Genomic DNA, 16,856 nt, shown 5'->3' on the forward strand with positions numbered 1-16,856 from the left:
TGTGATTTGGTTGCTTTCATAGGTACTGAAAAATATTCAGCCATTATCTCTTCAAATCTGCCCTAGTTTCTTAAACTTATGCTAGATCTTTCACTGTATTGTCTATGTCTCTTATCCTCTCTTATATACATTCTATCCTTTTGTTTCTTAATGCTTCATTCTAGATAATCTCTTCTGAGCTACATTCCACTTCATTTATTCTCTATTCAGCTATGTCTAATCTGCTGTTATATGCATTCACTGAATTCTTAATTTGTTACTGTATTTCTCAGTCATAGAATTTCTATTTAGTTCTTTCTTTATGCCTGCTCTATCACTTTTTATTATTTCCAGTACCTATCAAAACTGAGTTATCTTTTATTTCTTTGAACAAAGAAAATATAAATTATTTTATAGTTTGCATCTGATAATTTCAAAAGAAGTTGTTTTTGCATGTCTATTTCTGTTGTTTGTGTTTCTGCTGAAATACCAAAAGAGTCTAGTTTCCTTGTGTACTTGTTTATCTTTAATTCTGTGCTTAACATTTCTATGAAAAATGATGTGTAGGAACAATTTAAGGCCTACAATTATAATGCTTTCCTCCAGAGAGGATTTGTATTTGCTTTTGCCAGGCTGGTGGCATCACAGTCAGACACTACCTGAAACCAAGATCAAGACTTGAGACAGGTAATTTGACCTCAGCCTGTAAATTCCTTTTAAGCTATTCCACTTCCAATTCTTCCTCATCCAGAGGGTGCAGCCTTTTGGGATCCCAGTTATTGTACAGAGGGTCTTATTTTTAACTCCTCACATATTGTGGGTTTCTTTTTCTTCTTTGAAGTGCAAAAGGAAGATCATTTCCCAGCTAGGTAAATGCCTCAGGCCAAAAGCATCTGCCAGTGTTCCCAGTTAGATTACATCCCTGGATCCTGGCTTTCTAGCTTATAGTCTGGTAATTCTATCTTGCTATTTCTTAGACACCTTGTTATGGGCTGAATTCTGTGCTCCCAAAATTCATACGTTGAAACCCTAACCCTCAGTACCTCAGAACGTGACCATATTTAATGACCTATTTCAGTGATTAAACTTAATCACTTTTAAAAGATAATTGAGTTAAAATGAGGCATTTGGGTGTGCTCTAAACCAATCTGACTGGTGTCCTTATAAGAAGAGGAAATTTGGACACACAGAGATTCACCAGGGGCATGAAAACACTCGGAGGGAAGACCAGGTGAGGACCCAGGGAGAAGGCAGCCATTTGCAATCCAAGGAGAAAGGTCTCAGTAGAAATCAACCCTGCTGAGGCCTGGATCCTGGACTTTTAGACTCCATAACTGTGAGAAAATACATTGCTATAATTTAAGCCACCCAGCCAGTCGTATTTTATGGCAGCCATAGCAAAGTAACGCACATATATATATATATATATATATATATATATATATGTATATGTATGTGTATGTGTATATGTATATGTATATGTATGTATATATGTGTATATAAACATATACACATATATACATATATACATATATATATATACACACACATACATACATATACAATCTATCAGGCTTTTACTTTTTCGTATTATTCTTGTATTTTGAGTTGGGTCGATATAAATATCCTAGCCTACTCTTACTAGAAAGAGGAACACCAGTTATCCTCTATCCCCCACTCTACACACTGCTTCCCTTTTCCTCCTGGGTAGCCCTTATCACCTGGGATATTATCTATTTATTTTCCTATTTATTTATCTATTTAATCTCACTGGAATTAAGATCCAAGAAAGCAGGGACTGCATTTTGATAACTGCTGTATCCTCAGAGCCTGTAACAATGAGTAGATCATAGGCACTATGAGGACGGTTGTTCAATGAATGAATGACTGACAGAGAAGGGGATTCCCCATAGGAAATGCTGGCCAGCCACATGGTCTCTACCGACCACCGACAGGAAAAGCGGGGCTGTAGGCCTGGGTGGCCGCTGCTCCTGGGTCTGGGCAGCCCTCGTGGGCGCGCTCCGCTTCATCCAGGTTCCGGGTTTTCGGGCGCTCCCCGCATCCCTAGAGCGGGCGGGCTCCTCTGCGGCCCTCGTGGGCGGAGCCTGCAGCGGTGCGGGCGGAGCCCGCTGGAAGACGCGCGGGCGCTGGGCCGGGTGGCGGAGCGGCCGCGTGGGTGGGCCGCACCCGGGAGCCCACTGGGGCCGGCGTGAGGGCGTCGCGCGGCGCCGGCCACCGCGGGGGTGCGTCGGGAGGCAGAGGCTCCAGGAGACGCAGGGCTGCGGCCCAAGAAACGGCACTGGAGTGCACTTGACCGCTGCCGCCGCCCCGGCATTGAAGCCGCAGGCGGCGAGGTGTATCCTCGCCCGGCTCTGCGGGAAGCGGGTTCAGGGCACCCCTCCCATTACGGCCCTCAAAGCCCCGCTCCTGGGGGTGCAGCTGGGAAAGGCGACCTTGGATGGGCGGTGGGTTGATGTGAAGCAGCAACACCCGCCCTAGGCCGCCTCTCGTTGGGAATTTGGTGAAGACCCACTTCCAGTCCGGAGGCCGACGTGAACGTTGGGCGTTTTTCTGAAGAATGATTGTGTCGAATGGGGATGTGGTCTGCCTATAAAAGGCTGGGCAAGAAGAAAATCTGTTACCACCCAGTCCTCCTCTAAAGAGACACCCTCTGGAGCTGAAAGCCTCAAGAGCCAGTGCTCTCATGTCTCCACCTCTGGTCCTACCAGCGTCCAAGGCCGAGCTGGTGAGTAGGAGGCTACACCGCCTGTGTGTGCTGTCTCTAAGTCCGAGGGAGGCATGTCTGGGGGCAGTGGGGAGGAGCATCTTCGAAGGGAAGCTTCTCTGTCATAAACCGGTTCATAAGTTTCTCCACTTTGGTAACAAGACATTTACTTTTTATATATTCAGAGGCAGCGTATGTCTCACATGCTCCAGTTCTTAGGATGCAGCTTCTTTCTCTCCATCAGTCACAGATGAAAAAAAAAAGACGCCAATCAACCACATACCCTTCCCCACAAACTTCAAAAAGTTGGGTGGGCCTCCTTTCCACAGAGCTAGGACTATTCTTGGGCTCAGATACACTGGACCTCGTTGCTGTGGAGCGATCGATCTGCCTGCTCAGATGCTGGGGGTTGGATGAGATAGCTGATGCATTTGAGTTTTTTCCAAATTTGCCTGTTACAGTTATGCAGTCATCCTCATTATACTCGAAGTACTGTATTTCCTCCATTTGAAGACATACTCCTCTCCCCAATTTTAACATTTTTAAAACCAGGATGCATCTTAACAGAGAGGGTAAAAGGACTTGCCAATTGCTGGGCAAACACGTGGGTGGTGATGTGTCTGTCACTGCTTGCCCACGTGAAAACTGCAGCTATGTGATTATTCCATCAGTTGAGATACTGGATATGAACTTTAAATTGAGATCGCTAATTGTTTTAAAAAATAACTTAAAAAGATAATGCTATGATGCAGCATTAAAGCAAAAGATTTATTAAGAGTTTATTTATTAAGATGTTTGTTAAGAGTTTACTGTATGCCCGACATTGTCTCAATTAATCAACATTACAACCCTATGAAGTACAATTATTCCTGTTTTATAGGGGAAGAAACAAGCTCAGAAAGTTGAAGTGCCTTAGAGCTTTGAAGTACAAGTGTCAGGATTCTAACGCAGCTTGTCTGATTTCAATGCCTGTCCTCTTCACTTTCAAGCCTTATCCAGGCTGAAGATGCACGCAGCTCGCAAGGAGGGAAGTCAAGGCAGGGTCTGTGTGTGTTTGTATATCTTTGGTGTTTGTGTATCTTTGTCTGTTTGTGTGTATGGAACTGGGAGTAGAGCCACATCCAAGAGCCTTGATTATACTTATTCCCACATGAATGCCAAACCTTTGTTTTTGGATGTTTTGCAGTTTTAAATATATTTTATGCAAGTTCTGGAGCTCTGGCTGTATGATCCGTGCTTCGAGATCCCTCATCTCCTGCCTTCTCTTCCTCTAGGAGAAGATGGAGGCATGCACTCAAACCTACACAACCGGCTGCCTCCCTAGGAGGCAGTACTTAATTTAAGAGAGAAGTGTTTTTCAGTGTTGTTAAATTCATATCAGCCTCTAGGAGCCCCCTGGTTCTGGCGCCGCAGGGACATGCCACAACCTTGAAGGCAGGAGATTGTGATCAGAGGAGGACCATACAACTGTGAAGCCTCTCAGCGGAAGTTCTGGAAGTTTCCTCACCAGAAGTAAACAAGCCCAGTCGGGCAGAATCGTCATGCTACAGCGGCTCCTGATCACCCTGCCCACCGAGGCCAGCACCTGGGTCAAGTTGCACCATCCGAGGAAGGCCAAAGAGGGGGCGCCTCTGTGGGAGGACGTGACTAAGATGTTTGAAGGAGAAGGTGAGAATAGACTGATGGGTGGGGCGACGGAAGGGGACGAAGGAGGTCTCGTTTGTGTGTGAAAAGACAAGTACACACTTCATTGTTCTGGTCTCTTGGGGAGAAAGTTGGGAGAAAGCAGGTCTCTGGGGTTCATGCTCCTGGCTTTCAGGAAAGGGATAGCTGTGAGAGAAAATACTGTGCTCTCAGCAGAGGTTCCTTGCGACCTGTGCTCCATGCTGCTCCCATCTCCTGTCCTCAAATACAATACATGGCCAGAAGACAGAACACGAGATATTTCCCACCAGCTGCTCCCAAGTGTGGAAATGTGATTCATGGATAGCCAGGTCAAAAATGTGGGCACCTTTAAGCCCTCCATTGGTTTTCCTTCACAAGTTTCAGTCATTTTAGCCCCAAACCAGTATTTTTCACAAGCATCAGTTCTTTCTTTTCATCTGCTGCTGAGAGGAAGGACTGACATGCTTGATTATTCTCATTTTACCTTGAAATGTATGGGTTCGGTGGGAAACATGTCCAAGATTTTACAATAGTTAGTGGTCAGGACAGATGGATGGACAGAGGAATTCATATGGTCTCTTAATTCATATCTATAACACTTCAAATTCAGCTAATATTTATTATATTCTAGACGTGTCAAGCAGGGACTTTACCAAGCATTTTGACAGATGGTAAAATTAATAATGATCTTTAATGCTAATTATTAATTGATGGAGATAGACACATACCCAAGTCAAAATAATAGAAGGTAGCCTAGGAAAATGCTATGGTAAAGTTCTTTGGGAAGACAAGAGATAGGAAACATTCTTCCAATTGTGCTTATCTGGGAAAGTTTCACAAAGCAGATAGCATTGAATTGGGCCTTGAAAGATGCATAAGCTTTTTATAGAAGATTTTGGGAAAGGATACAAAAGTGGGTACTTTGAAGAGTGGTTCGGAGAATGGAGAATACTGTAGTCTAACTGAGGGTTAAGAATGTGGTAGGTTTATGTGTCCGACAGGTAAAGGATGGTGGTTAGAGGAAACTAATGCTGGGAAAATATTTCACATGGATTGTAAAGTGCCTAGAAGTCCATGGGAAGTGTCTGGATTTTTCTTTGCTGCTGGGAACCTCTGAACCAAAGAGTGGTCTGGTAGATCTGTGCTTTTGGATCATGATTGACACTTGGGAAATACTAATGCCCAGAGTGGTGCTCGGCACATCCCCAGGAGATTCCAGTCTGCTCTTGAGTCGCCCTGAATGTCCCTGTTGGTGAATGTACTGAGGGAGGAGCCACATTCAACAGGTCTGCGGGCAGTTTTTTTTGATTTGGGGGATTTGGGGAGATGCAAAGGCTCTTTTCCTTCCCCAGCTCTGCTATCTCAGGATGCTGGTGAGACCCAGGGAGAGCGTTTAAAGGATGAAGTGACCTATGGGGCCCCGAGAGCAGAATCCCAGGTGAGTTGGAGTTTCATTTTCTTAAAATGCTTCTCAGCTTTTAAGGCTATAACTTGCCCTTTTCTGGGGGAGTGAGGAGGCTGTTGAGGCTAATGAATTCAACTTAAGGAGCTCAGAGCAAGTTGCTCTTGTACAGAAAACTGAGCCGTGATGATAGCAATTTACATGCTCATAATGGCCTCCCTCCATGTAACTCTTGTTTCTAACCAACCCCTAGATCTAACATTGTGCTAATTTCTGTAAAGAAAGCAAAATGAATGATATCATTCTAGCCCCTAGAAGCAATAAGATACCACCTGGGATCTAAGATAAGCCTGATTATTTTTTATTTTTTATTTTTTTTGGTATTTCATATTCAAAAACTTTGTGAGAAGAAAGTATTGATATTCTTAGTGATATACACATATCGCTTGTAAACTTCATGAGTTGACCCTTAGTATAGTTTTGGGAGCAGAGATTAAACTGCAGCCAAAGAAGTGAGTAGAGAAGAAATGGTCAGGCTACATAGTGCACACATTAGGCTGGACAGATACAACAGGGTGTCAGAAATGGGTGTCCTCACTATCTGGTGGAAGAATAGGTGAAAAAGAAGGACAATTGTTGAATAAGAGTTAAAGGAAGACTATTAAAGAAGAGATGTTTTTCGAGGACAGAGAGTTTTAAGTGAAAAGAACTTGGGTTCTGAAATTCGATGGTATAGGATTTGAACTTATCTCTTATATTTACTTGGTTGGTGATCTGGGGCAATTTGTTTTTCCCCAGTTATTTACAATCCCTGTTTCCTCAGCTAATTCAGATGCTAATACCTTCTAGGATTGAAAGGTATCCCCGAGCTATTTACAGAAATATGGAAGAAGTGATAATAGTCTAGTTATTTAAAGTTACTTTATTTCTGCATTCCACTTTCCTGATATTTATCAAAAACTGATGGGTTTCTTAGCTCTGGGAAAATTATTTTTTAAAAATTGAGGTATTATTTACATATAGGAGAAACCACTTAAAGTATATAGTTCTATTTTGACATATGTATATACCATGTATTCAAATCAAGATAAAGAACATTTCCACCATCACAGAAATTTCCCTCATGCCCTTTTCCAATCAAAACTCTGCTTCACCCCCAGTAGAGAGTACAGGGGATCTCTATATTATTTCTTATAACTGCATGTAAGTAGATTTACGTGGAAAGTTATCTCAAAATAAAAAGTTTAAACAAGAATGCATATTCTGTAGTTGCTAGGTATAGTGTTATATAAAGGTCAATTAGGTTAAGTTGGTTGATAGGTTGATGAATTTTTGTCTACTTGTGTCAGTTACTGAGAGAGGAATGTTAAAATCTCTAATTATTGTGGTTTTTATCTATCTCCCTTTGGTTCTGTCAGCTCTGCTTTATTTTGGATTCTGTTATCAGATGCATAAACACTACCATTGTTTTCTTCTTGATGAACTTTTGTCATTATGAAATTTCTCTTTTTATGCCTAGTAATATTCCCTTTCCTGAAGTCCACTTTGTCTAACTTAATATATCTCCTCCAGTGTTCTTTTAGTTATTGTTTGTATGGTATAGCCTTTTCCATTTCTTTACTTTTGACATATCTGTGTCTTTATATTTAAAGTGACCTTCTTAAATATAACTGGGTCTTGCTTTGTTAGTCCATTTGTAGTTAGCATAATCATTGATATGGTGGGATTTAAGTGTATATTCTTGTCCTTTGTTCCATCTATTCTTTGTTCCTCCTCTCCTGCCTTCGTTTGGATTGAATAGTTTTTTGTTTGTTTGTTTGTTTTTTAATTAAAGTGTATTGGGGTGATAATTGTTAGTAAAGTTACATAGATTTCAGGTGTACAATTCTGTATTACATCATCTATAAATCCCACGGTGTGTTCACCACCCAGAGTCAGTTCTCCTTCCATCACCATATATTTGATGAATAGTTTTTTAGTATTCCATTTTATGTCCCTAATGACTTTTTAGCTATACTTTTTAAATTTGTTTTTAGTGGTTGCTCTAGCCATTACAATATGCACTTTTTAAACTTATCACAGTTGCTTTGAATTAATATTGTACTGTTTCACATATAATATGAAAGCTTTATGTTATATTTCCATTTACTCTTGCCCATTCTTTATGTACTGTCATCATACATTTCACTTTACATGTTATAGACCCCACAATACATTGTTCTTATTTTTGCTTTTAACAGTAAATTGTGTCATAGGAAAATTAAGAAATGGAAAAGAGAATGAGTCTTTCATATGTGTCCACATATTTACCAATTCTGGCACTCTTAATTTCTTCCTTTAGTTCTTAGTTTCTACCTGGCATCATTTCCTTCCAGCCTACAGAATGTCGTTTAGCATTTCTTATAGCATGGATGTCCTGATGATAAATTCTCACAGCTTTTGTTGATCTAAAAATGCCTTTACATTGTCTTCCTATTTAAGGATCTTTTACTGGGTACAGAATTCTAGGTTGACTGTTCTTTCTTTTAAGCACTTTAAAGATGTTCCATGATCTTTTATCTTGTATTGTTTGGGATGAGAAGTCAGCTGTTGTTCTTATCGTTTCCCTATATGTCATGTGTCTTTCTGCCTTTTTTTTTTGTTGTTGTTGCTATCTTTTTCTTTTTCTTTTTTTTTAATTAAATTTATTGGGGTGACAATTGTTAGTAAAATTACATAGATTTCAGGTGTACAATTCTGTATTACTTCATCTATAAATCCCATTGTGTGTTCATCACCCAGAGTCAGTTCTTCCATCACCATATATTTGATCCCCCTTACCTTCATCTCCCACCCCCCACCCCCCACCCCCCTTACCCTCTGGTAACCACTAAACTATTGTCTGTGTCTATGAGTTTCTGTTTCTCATTTGTTTGTCTTGTTCTTTTGTTGTTTTTGGTTTATATACCACATATCAGTGAAATCACATGGTTCATTGCTTTTTCTGTCTGACTTATTTCGCTCAGCATTACACTCTCAAGATCCATCCATGTTGTCACAAATGTTCCTATATCATCTTTTCTTACCGCCGAACCTTTTTTTTTTTTAATGCCAACTTTTCTTGTTTTTTTTTCGTTCCTCCTTTCTTACTTTCTTTTGGCTACTTTTATGATCTTTCCTTTTAACTTTGCTCTTCAGCAGTTTTACTGTGATGTGCATGGGCATGGTTTTTTAAAATTCATTCTTTGGGGGCTTGCTGAGCTTCTTGGATCTGTGGGTTTATTTGGAAAATTTTCAGCCTTTATCTCTTCAAATATTTTTTTCTGCTCATTCTCTCATCTCCTTCTGAGATTCTAAATGCAGGTGTCTTAAACCACTTCATATTATCCCAGATTTTTTTTCTCTTAGTGCTTCAGTTTTAATATCTATTGACCTGTCTTAAGTTTCACTGATCTTGTCTTATCAGGGTCCAGTCTGCCATTAAGTCCATCCAATGAGTTTTTCAGACATTGTATTTTTCAGTTGTAGAATTTTTTTAGTTCTTCTTTTAGCATTTCGATCTCTCCCCTAAATTACCCCCTTGTTTTCACCTGTTCTATCCATATTTTATTGTAAATTCTTTAACATATTTTCATAATTGTTTTAATAATAATAATTTCAATGACTTGGTCACCCATAAGTTTGTTTCTGTTAATTTGTATTTTCTTGATTATATGTCAGATTTTCCTCCTTATTCACATATCTAACAATTTTTTATTGTAGTTTAGATATTGTGTGTAAGAGAACAATGGAGGATTAACTATATATATATATATATATATATATATATATATATATATATATATATATATATATGGTTTGTTTTGTTTTGTTCTGTTTATTTCTAAGAGACTAAGCCCTTTCCTCTGATGGTCAAGGTAAGGGATTGATTATTCGTGTTCCTCCTAGACCTGTGACTGAGCTCTGGCTGAGATACACCTTTGATTGAGTTCACTTCTGATAAACCCAGCTACCAGTGCCCCACACTGCCACTGTAGAGGGGATGATTTTTTTTATCTTCTCAGTATTTGAGCTAGGAAGGGGTTACACTACAGTTCTAGACAGTTTTTTGCATTACACTCCAGCAGGGCCCCAGAATTTAAGCTTAGCAGTAATGCATTGGTCTTTGTGACAATAAGTGCTAAAAGCCTCTCTTCTCTCTCCCCCTCCTCCCCAGACCTCTCATCTCATCTTCTTCTGCTTTCCTCTTTACTAACCTGCCTCCAGCGATGCTGCTCACTCTGCTGTTCTTCATACAAGCCAAGGACATTCTCACCTTAGTTCCTTTATACCTGCCTGGAATTCTCTCCCCTTAGATTTCCATATGTCTCTTCCTCATTGGATTAATATCTCTCATCACATATCACCCTTTTAGACAGGCCGTCCCCAGCTACCCGACATAGAGGATCACCCCTACCCTCGCTGTGGCTCTCCTTATTCCCTTATCCTGTTTAATTTTTTCTAAGGCATGTATGAGCAAATGTCCTTCTATGTATTAAATTATTTATGGTAATCTCTGGAGAATTTCAAAACAGATCTAGAGGAGAGTCCCAGTAAAACAAGTTCAGAATCTCTCAGAACTTAGAATACTGTCAGAACTCCTTGGATCCTGATGGAGGTAGCCTCTGGCTAAAAAGGAATATATTTGATATTCTAGGAAAAGTTGACCTTCAGGGACATATCTGTGGACTTCACCCAGGAGGAATGGGGGCAGCTGGCCCCTGCTCACCAGAGTTTGTACCGGGAGGTGATGCTGGAGAACTATGGGAACCTGGTCTCAGTGGGTAAGGATGGGCTAAACATACATCTAAACCTGCCCATACAGGAGAATCATTATTTTTAAATTATTAAATGTTATGGTTTCCCTGGATCTTGGCCTCAGGTTCTGTATTAGAGATGTCTCATTCCTTTGAAAATCAAGCCAGGGCATATCTGATTCTCCTTCCTTAGGGGAACAACTTCACTTTGTAGAGCTAGAATAGAAAGACATGCTGTGGTGCCTTTTTCCATTTTCAGAGTCTCTACCATAGGACTGGAACTAAAATCTGGGGGTGGTTCTTACACCTCAACATAAACATTCATATTCCTTTTTTTTCATTCCATAAGCAGGATATCAACTCTCCAAACCTAGGGTGATTTCCCAGTTGGAGAAAGGAGAAGACCCATGGATAACAGAGAAAGAAGGCCCAGGACATCCCAGTGCAGGTGAGAGCAAGGCGGACGGTGCCTTTTCATACGTAGGCCCGAGGGCCCAAAGTCTCCCAGGCTGTGCGGAGAACCCACAGGAACTGCACTAAACCCAGTTTCACCCCTCCCTCTACCAACCCTTTCCTTAACTTGACCTTGTGAAAATCTCCCTGGAGTAGGAGGGAAGACATGTCTTATCTTCATTAAGGTTAAACATAATTCTCCCTCTTTCTTCAGTATTCTAAAGTCTTCCAACAAAAAGCTCCTTTCTCTTTTCCGTCAGATATACGAGTTTGTTGCCTCTCCTCACAGAAAACAGATCTCTTTTCATGACTCTCACTGCATTCTACAAATCTTAATTTTCTCTCTTGCGTTCTATTTCCACTTTTACCGACTCTCGTTTTGTAATCCCACCTTCGATTCTCACTCTTTTTAACTCACGTATCTTAATTTTTTTTAACAACTACTTTATGAAAAGTTCTGCAAGAGAAATTATCGTAGGATTCCTTCTTACCAAATTCAGTGATCTTCAACAATCTCCTTAAACTTTGCCACATTATGAAATATTTGTGATGTTCAAAAAGGCATAGAGAACATTATAGCAAGTTTCTCCGTAGCTTCCACCCAGATTAAGAAATAAAACAGAGTTGAAGCCTCATTGTTCCCCTCCTACCTTTTGAAATAACCAACTCTTCTAAGTTTAAATATTACCATTCCCATATGTGTTTCATAATTTTATTATATGTATATATCCCTCAACAATATATAGCATATAAACTTCTTGCTTTTCTCATTCAGCACTCTTCCTATTCATGTTGTTCTAGTACATTCGTTTCCATTGGATTAATGAACCACTATTTATCCATTTGCCTGTTGGTAGGCATTTATACTGTTTCTAAATTTGGGGTCACAAAGATGCTGCAGTAAATCTTCATGTATGTTTCTTCTTGTGTACATATACCAGTGTTTCTCTGAGATATTTGGTAGAAGCAAAAATGTTTGGTCATGGAGTGTGTGTGCTCCTTCGTTTTGATAGGTATTACCAAAGTGCACTCAGTTGCACCTATTTGTACTCCTGTCAGTAGGTTTTAAGAGTTTCCAGAACTCAGCATCTTTCTCAACATTTGGCACTATCAAACTTAAAAAATGTTGTAAATGGGTGAGTAGAAGATCTTGTTTCTTTCATTTTCCTGATAACTAATGAGAGGGAGCATATTTTTCATGTTTATTGACCATCCACCCAGGATTCCTCTTCTGTTAATTACTTATTTATATTCTTTGCCAATTGTCCTATTATCTTTTTTTCTTATTGATAGAGAAAAAATACATATTATCCTATATTTAAAAATTTTTGCTTTTCATGTTTAGGTTTGATTAAGTTCAATTTACCTGGGATTTGTTTTATGTGTAGTGTGAGGTGAGTAGTGTAGTATTTTCCCCATGGATAATCAGTTTAGGGATCATTTATAATAGTTTATTATAGTTATTAATAATGATTTATTCATAGTTAATGGCATTCTGTCATCTGTCAAGTTTCTTTGTATGCTTGCATCTGTTTCTGGGCTCTCTCTATTCTGTTCCATTTTTCTGTTTTTCTTTCCCTACTCTAATGCCAGGCTGTGTTAATTACCATTAGGTTGGTGCAAAAGTAATTGTGGTTTAAAAGGTTAAAAATAATTGCAAAAACGGCAATTACTTTTGCACCAACCTAATATATTTCATCTGAAACTTAATATCTGGTATAAGTAGTTCTTCTATGTTGTTCTTCAAAATTGTCCTGGCTATTCTTAGCCCCTTGTTTTTCCATACAAATTATGTAATGACTGCGTCAAATTTATATATAATTCATCAAAATTAAATAATGAGTGCACACACATACACACACACTTACAAATCGTCTGGTAATATTTTGATTGGAATATAATTGAATTTATAGATCAATTTTGGGGGATTGATATTATGATTTTGAGTCCTACTATCCAGGAACATGGTATATTGCTCTGTTTGTTGATATTTCCTAATTTTTTTCAATAAAGTTTCAGGATTTTCCCCATAAAGCTCTTATACATTTTGCATCTCTTTTTTCAGATTCATCTTGAAGATCCTGTATTTTATTGCTTTTGTAGATGGTGTACTTTTAAAATGATGTTTTCTGTTTGTCACTGGTATGTGATAACACAGCTGGTTTTGTGCATTGACCTTATAACCAGCTACCTTGTTTCACTCTGTTATTCATTCCAGTAATTTGAACATTCTCTTGGGTTTTCTCTTTTTCAACTTATAATAACAAAAACAATAATAAAAACTTCAGTCGTGTTCTTTCCCTGCCTCTGGATGAAATCTCAAAGACGTCTCATAGATGGTCCATTCCCTTTAAATAATAAAAACAGTCTGATTTTACTAAAATGTTTAGTTCACTGCAATAAGAAAAATTCACATGTTCATTCAAAGTTAAATGTTCTCTTCTCCCCTAGCTTGGGCCTCCTGCAGGCATGGACACTGAATGGGGGATGGGGACATACATGGCTTCTGTCTTTCTCCGTCTTCTTCTCTTACTCCTCTGCTATTTAGGATCAGGATCAGGGGCCTGCAGAACATAGACTTTATTCTTGCTTCTATTCATTTAGCATTTGGAAGTACTAATGATCATTTTTTGTGGACCAAAAAATCCTACAAGTTATACCTTTCAGAACTGTCAGTTGAAATATTAGTCACGGGTACAACTTATCAAGTAAGAAAACCTGTTAGAATTTTAACCTGAAAGGTTAAAGGATATTTTCATAGAACATAGCAATAATAGCAACATAGTCTGGGTTTCTTACAAGTCTCCTTTGTATAAATAACACTTCCAGCGACAGATTAATAAGCATAGGAAACAGAACGTGTGTAAATATTAACACAAGTTTCAGTAAAAGACAGTTCTTGTGACTATTCTTAGTTCCATCCTTATTTTTTGAATAGTGTCTCAGGCTATTGCTGGAGTGGGAAAGGGACATTTTTATCTTTCTGACATGATTTTCCAAAGATGTATCATTTTCCAAAATGATGTATTATTAAGACATAGCTCTGAAATGTCATTATTTAGTATTTTAGAAAGAGCAGGACTAAATTGCTCAAATTTTACTCTCTATATAAAATCACACTTTGACTCTGTTTACTGTTTCTCAAAATTAAGACTGCAGAACCATATTTAAATATAATCAAAATCTCATGTACTTTATATGTATTGTTATCTAAATTTCTATTCCATACCCACTACAATAATTGAGTTTTCAAAGCATAAAGAATGTGAATTATTTGTATTTTTTTCCATTTTTTTCAGGCTTGAAGAGTAAAACAGAAACCAATATATCAACTGCAAAGAATGTTATTTTACAGGAAGAGTTATATCATGGTATTATGATGGAAAGGTTCATGAGGGATGATGTCATTTATTCCAGATTGAAAAAAGTCACCAAATATGATGATGAGCTAGAAAGGCATCAGGATATCCATGGAAGAGATGTAAGAGAAGCCATATTGACCCACAAGAAGAGAGGCCAAGAAAGTAAAAAAATTGGGGAAAATATTGTGAGTTCAAATGTTATTATAGAACAGAGGCACCATAAATATGACACACTTAGAAAGAGGAACAAATACAAATTAGATTTGATTAATGACCCAATGACTTACATAAGAACAAAAACCTATGAATGTAATATATGTGAAAAAATCTTCAAACAACCTATTCATCTTACTGAACACATGAGAATTCATACTGGTGAGAAACCTTTCAGATGTAAGGAATGTGGAAGGGCCTTTAGTCAAAGTGCGTCCCTTAATACCCACCAGAGAATCCATACTGGTGAGAAACCCTTTGAATGTGAAGAATGTGGCAAAGCCTTCAGACATCGCTCATCTCTTAATCAGCATCACAGAACTCACACCGGGGAGAAACCCTATGTATGTGATAAATGTCAGAAAGCTTTCAGCCAGAACATTAGCTTGATCCAACATTTGAGAACTCATTCTGGAGAGAAGCCCTTTACGTGCAATGAATGTGGGAAAACCTTTCGACAGATTAGACACCTTAGTGAACATGTAAGAATTCATACTGGGGAGAAGCCCTATGCATGCACTGCATGTTGTAAAACCTTCAGTCACAGAGCTTATCTAACGCATCACCAGAGAATTCATACTGGAGAGAGACCCTACAAATGTAAGGAATGTGGTAAAGCCTTTCGGCAGAGGATACACCTTAGCAACCATAAAACTGTTCATACAGGAGTGAAAGCATACGAATGCAATCGCTGTGGAAAAGCCTATAGGCATGATTCATCCTTTAAGAAACATCAGAGACATCACACTGGAGAAAAACCTTATGAATGTAATGAGTGTGGAAAAGCCTTCAGCTATAATTCATCGCTTACTCGACACCATGAAATACACAGGAGGAATACCTTCCGAAATAATGTGTAAAAACTGATTATCTAACATGAGAACAAAAGCCAAATCTAAATCAATGATTCTATACTTTTAAATTTCAGGACTCTTGAGTTATGGATATATTGCTGCCAACTTTTAATTTTGCCCATTGTGTAAGTAAACATTACAATAACTACAATCTACTAATAAAATACCTCCATACAAAATACTTAAGAATAAAGGATGATCCTTCCAATTAAATTCAGCAATATGGAAACTTAACACATTATTATTCTTCTGATTTCATGGTGGATTAATAAATTATTCATGGGCATTCACTGATTTACAGATCAGCATTTGGAAACTACTGTTTAAAATGTCACCACCTATATTTTAAATGAAAATTTTATTTTTTTTAATGGGGAACACTTTTAATGGTACAAAATTCAAAAGGCACAGACAGTTGTGTAAGGACAAATTTCCTTCCTCCATACCCCACCATCAAATTATACCTAGACGCAACCATTATTTTATAACTAAAATTTTGTGCACCCTTCCAGAAATTTTTCTATTTATATCCAAGAGACTACAAATACATAGTTTTTCTTTTTGAGCATAAATGGCAACCTCCTATACAAAACACATCTGCACTTTTTTTTATTACTTAACCACATATCATGGAGGTCATTCCACATCAGTAGATAAAGTGCCTACTTATTCTTTTTTACAGCTGCAGAATCCATGGTTTGAATGTATTATACTTTTTATTTAGCCAGTCCACTGTGGATAGACTTGGATTTCCAATTTTTTGTTTATATAATGTTGCAGTGAATAGTCTTATACATTTTCATTTCTCACACATGTAAGTATATATGTAGGGTAAATTCCTAGAACTAGAATTTTGGTGCTGGAGAGTATGTTCATTTGTATGATGAATATTGCCAAGTTGACCTTCCTAGAAGTTTTACCAATTTATTTTCTCACTGGCAAGATATAAAACTCCATATCTGGTGCTGAAGCATCTCTTAGACCAATAGTCCTATCAGCCATCAAAGAAGTAGCAGCTTGTCTAACAGCCTAGAAGTACAAGCTGAGCTGCATCCCCAGAAAGATCAGCACTTGCCATCCCTGGAGCCAGACAGGAATCTGCATCTTATCTATTAGCAGTTAAGCTCATGAAAGTCTCAGCTGCACAAGAAGATATTTCTCCACCAACTACTCTACGTACCCTGTTTCCCCCAAAATAAGACCTGGCCAGACCATCAGCTCTAATGAATCTTTTTGGAGCGAAAATTAATGTAAGACCCTGTTTTATATAAGATAGTAAAATAATACCGGGTCTTACATTAATTTTCGCTCCAAAAAGACGCATTAGAGCTGATGGTCTGGCTAGGTCTTACTTTCGGGGAAACGGTAGTCCTTGACTTTTGAGGCTGAGACTGATGAATGAGAATCCCTTTCAAGAGACTGATCTAC

The 16,856-nt window shown here is 38.5% G+C and overlaps 1 protein-coding gene across 1 annotated transcript in view; it reads left to right on the forward strand.

Annotated features, from left to right (window-relative positions):
• Window positions 1–1,965: 1,965 nt before the first annotated feature.
• LOC109450121 (uncharacterized) overlaps window positions 1,966–16,856 on the forward strand; it is a 39,386-nt gene continuing 24,495 nt past the window's right edge. Inside the window, exons 1-7 of the mRNA XM_074334606.1 lie at window positions 1,966–2,725; window positions 3,585–3,750; window positions 3,891–4,372; window positions 5,722–5,807; window positions 10,447–10,573; window positions 10,896–10,994; window positions 14,299–15,431. Of these exons, the coding sequence (XP_074190707.1) occupies window positions 4,246–4,372; window positions 5,722–5,807; window positions 10,447–10,573; window positions 10,896–10,994; window positions 14,299–15,431 (1,572 nt within the window). The 5' untranslated portion in view covers window positions 1,966–2,725; window positions 3,585–3,750; window positions 3,891–4,245. The remainder of the gene's footprint in view (window positions 2,726–3,584; window positions 3,751–3,890; window positions 4,373–5,721; window positions 5,808–10,446; window positions 10,574–10,895; window positions 10,995–14,298; window positions 15,432–16,856) is intronic.

The sequence above is a fragment of the Rhinolophus sinicus genome, linkage group LG06 (assembly GCF_036562045.2).
Source record: "Rhinolophus sinicus isolate RSC01 linkage group LG06, ASM3656204v1, whole genome shotgun sequence".
NCBI classification, from domain to species: Eukaryota; Metazoa; Chordata; class Mammalia; order Chiroptera; family Rhinolophidae; genus Rhinolophus; species Rhinolophus sinicus.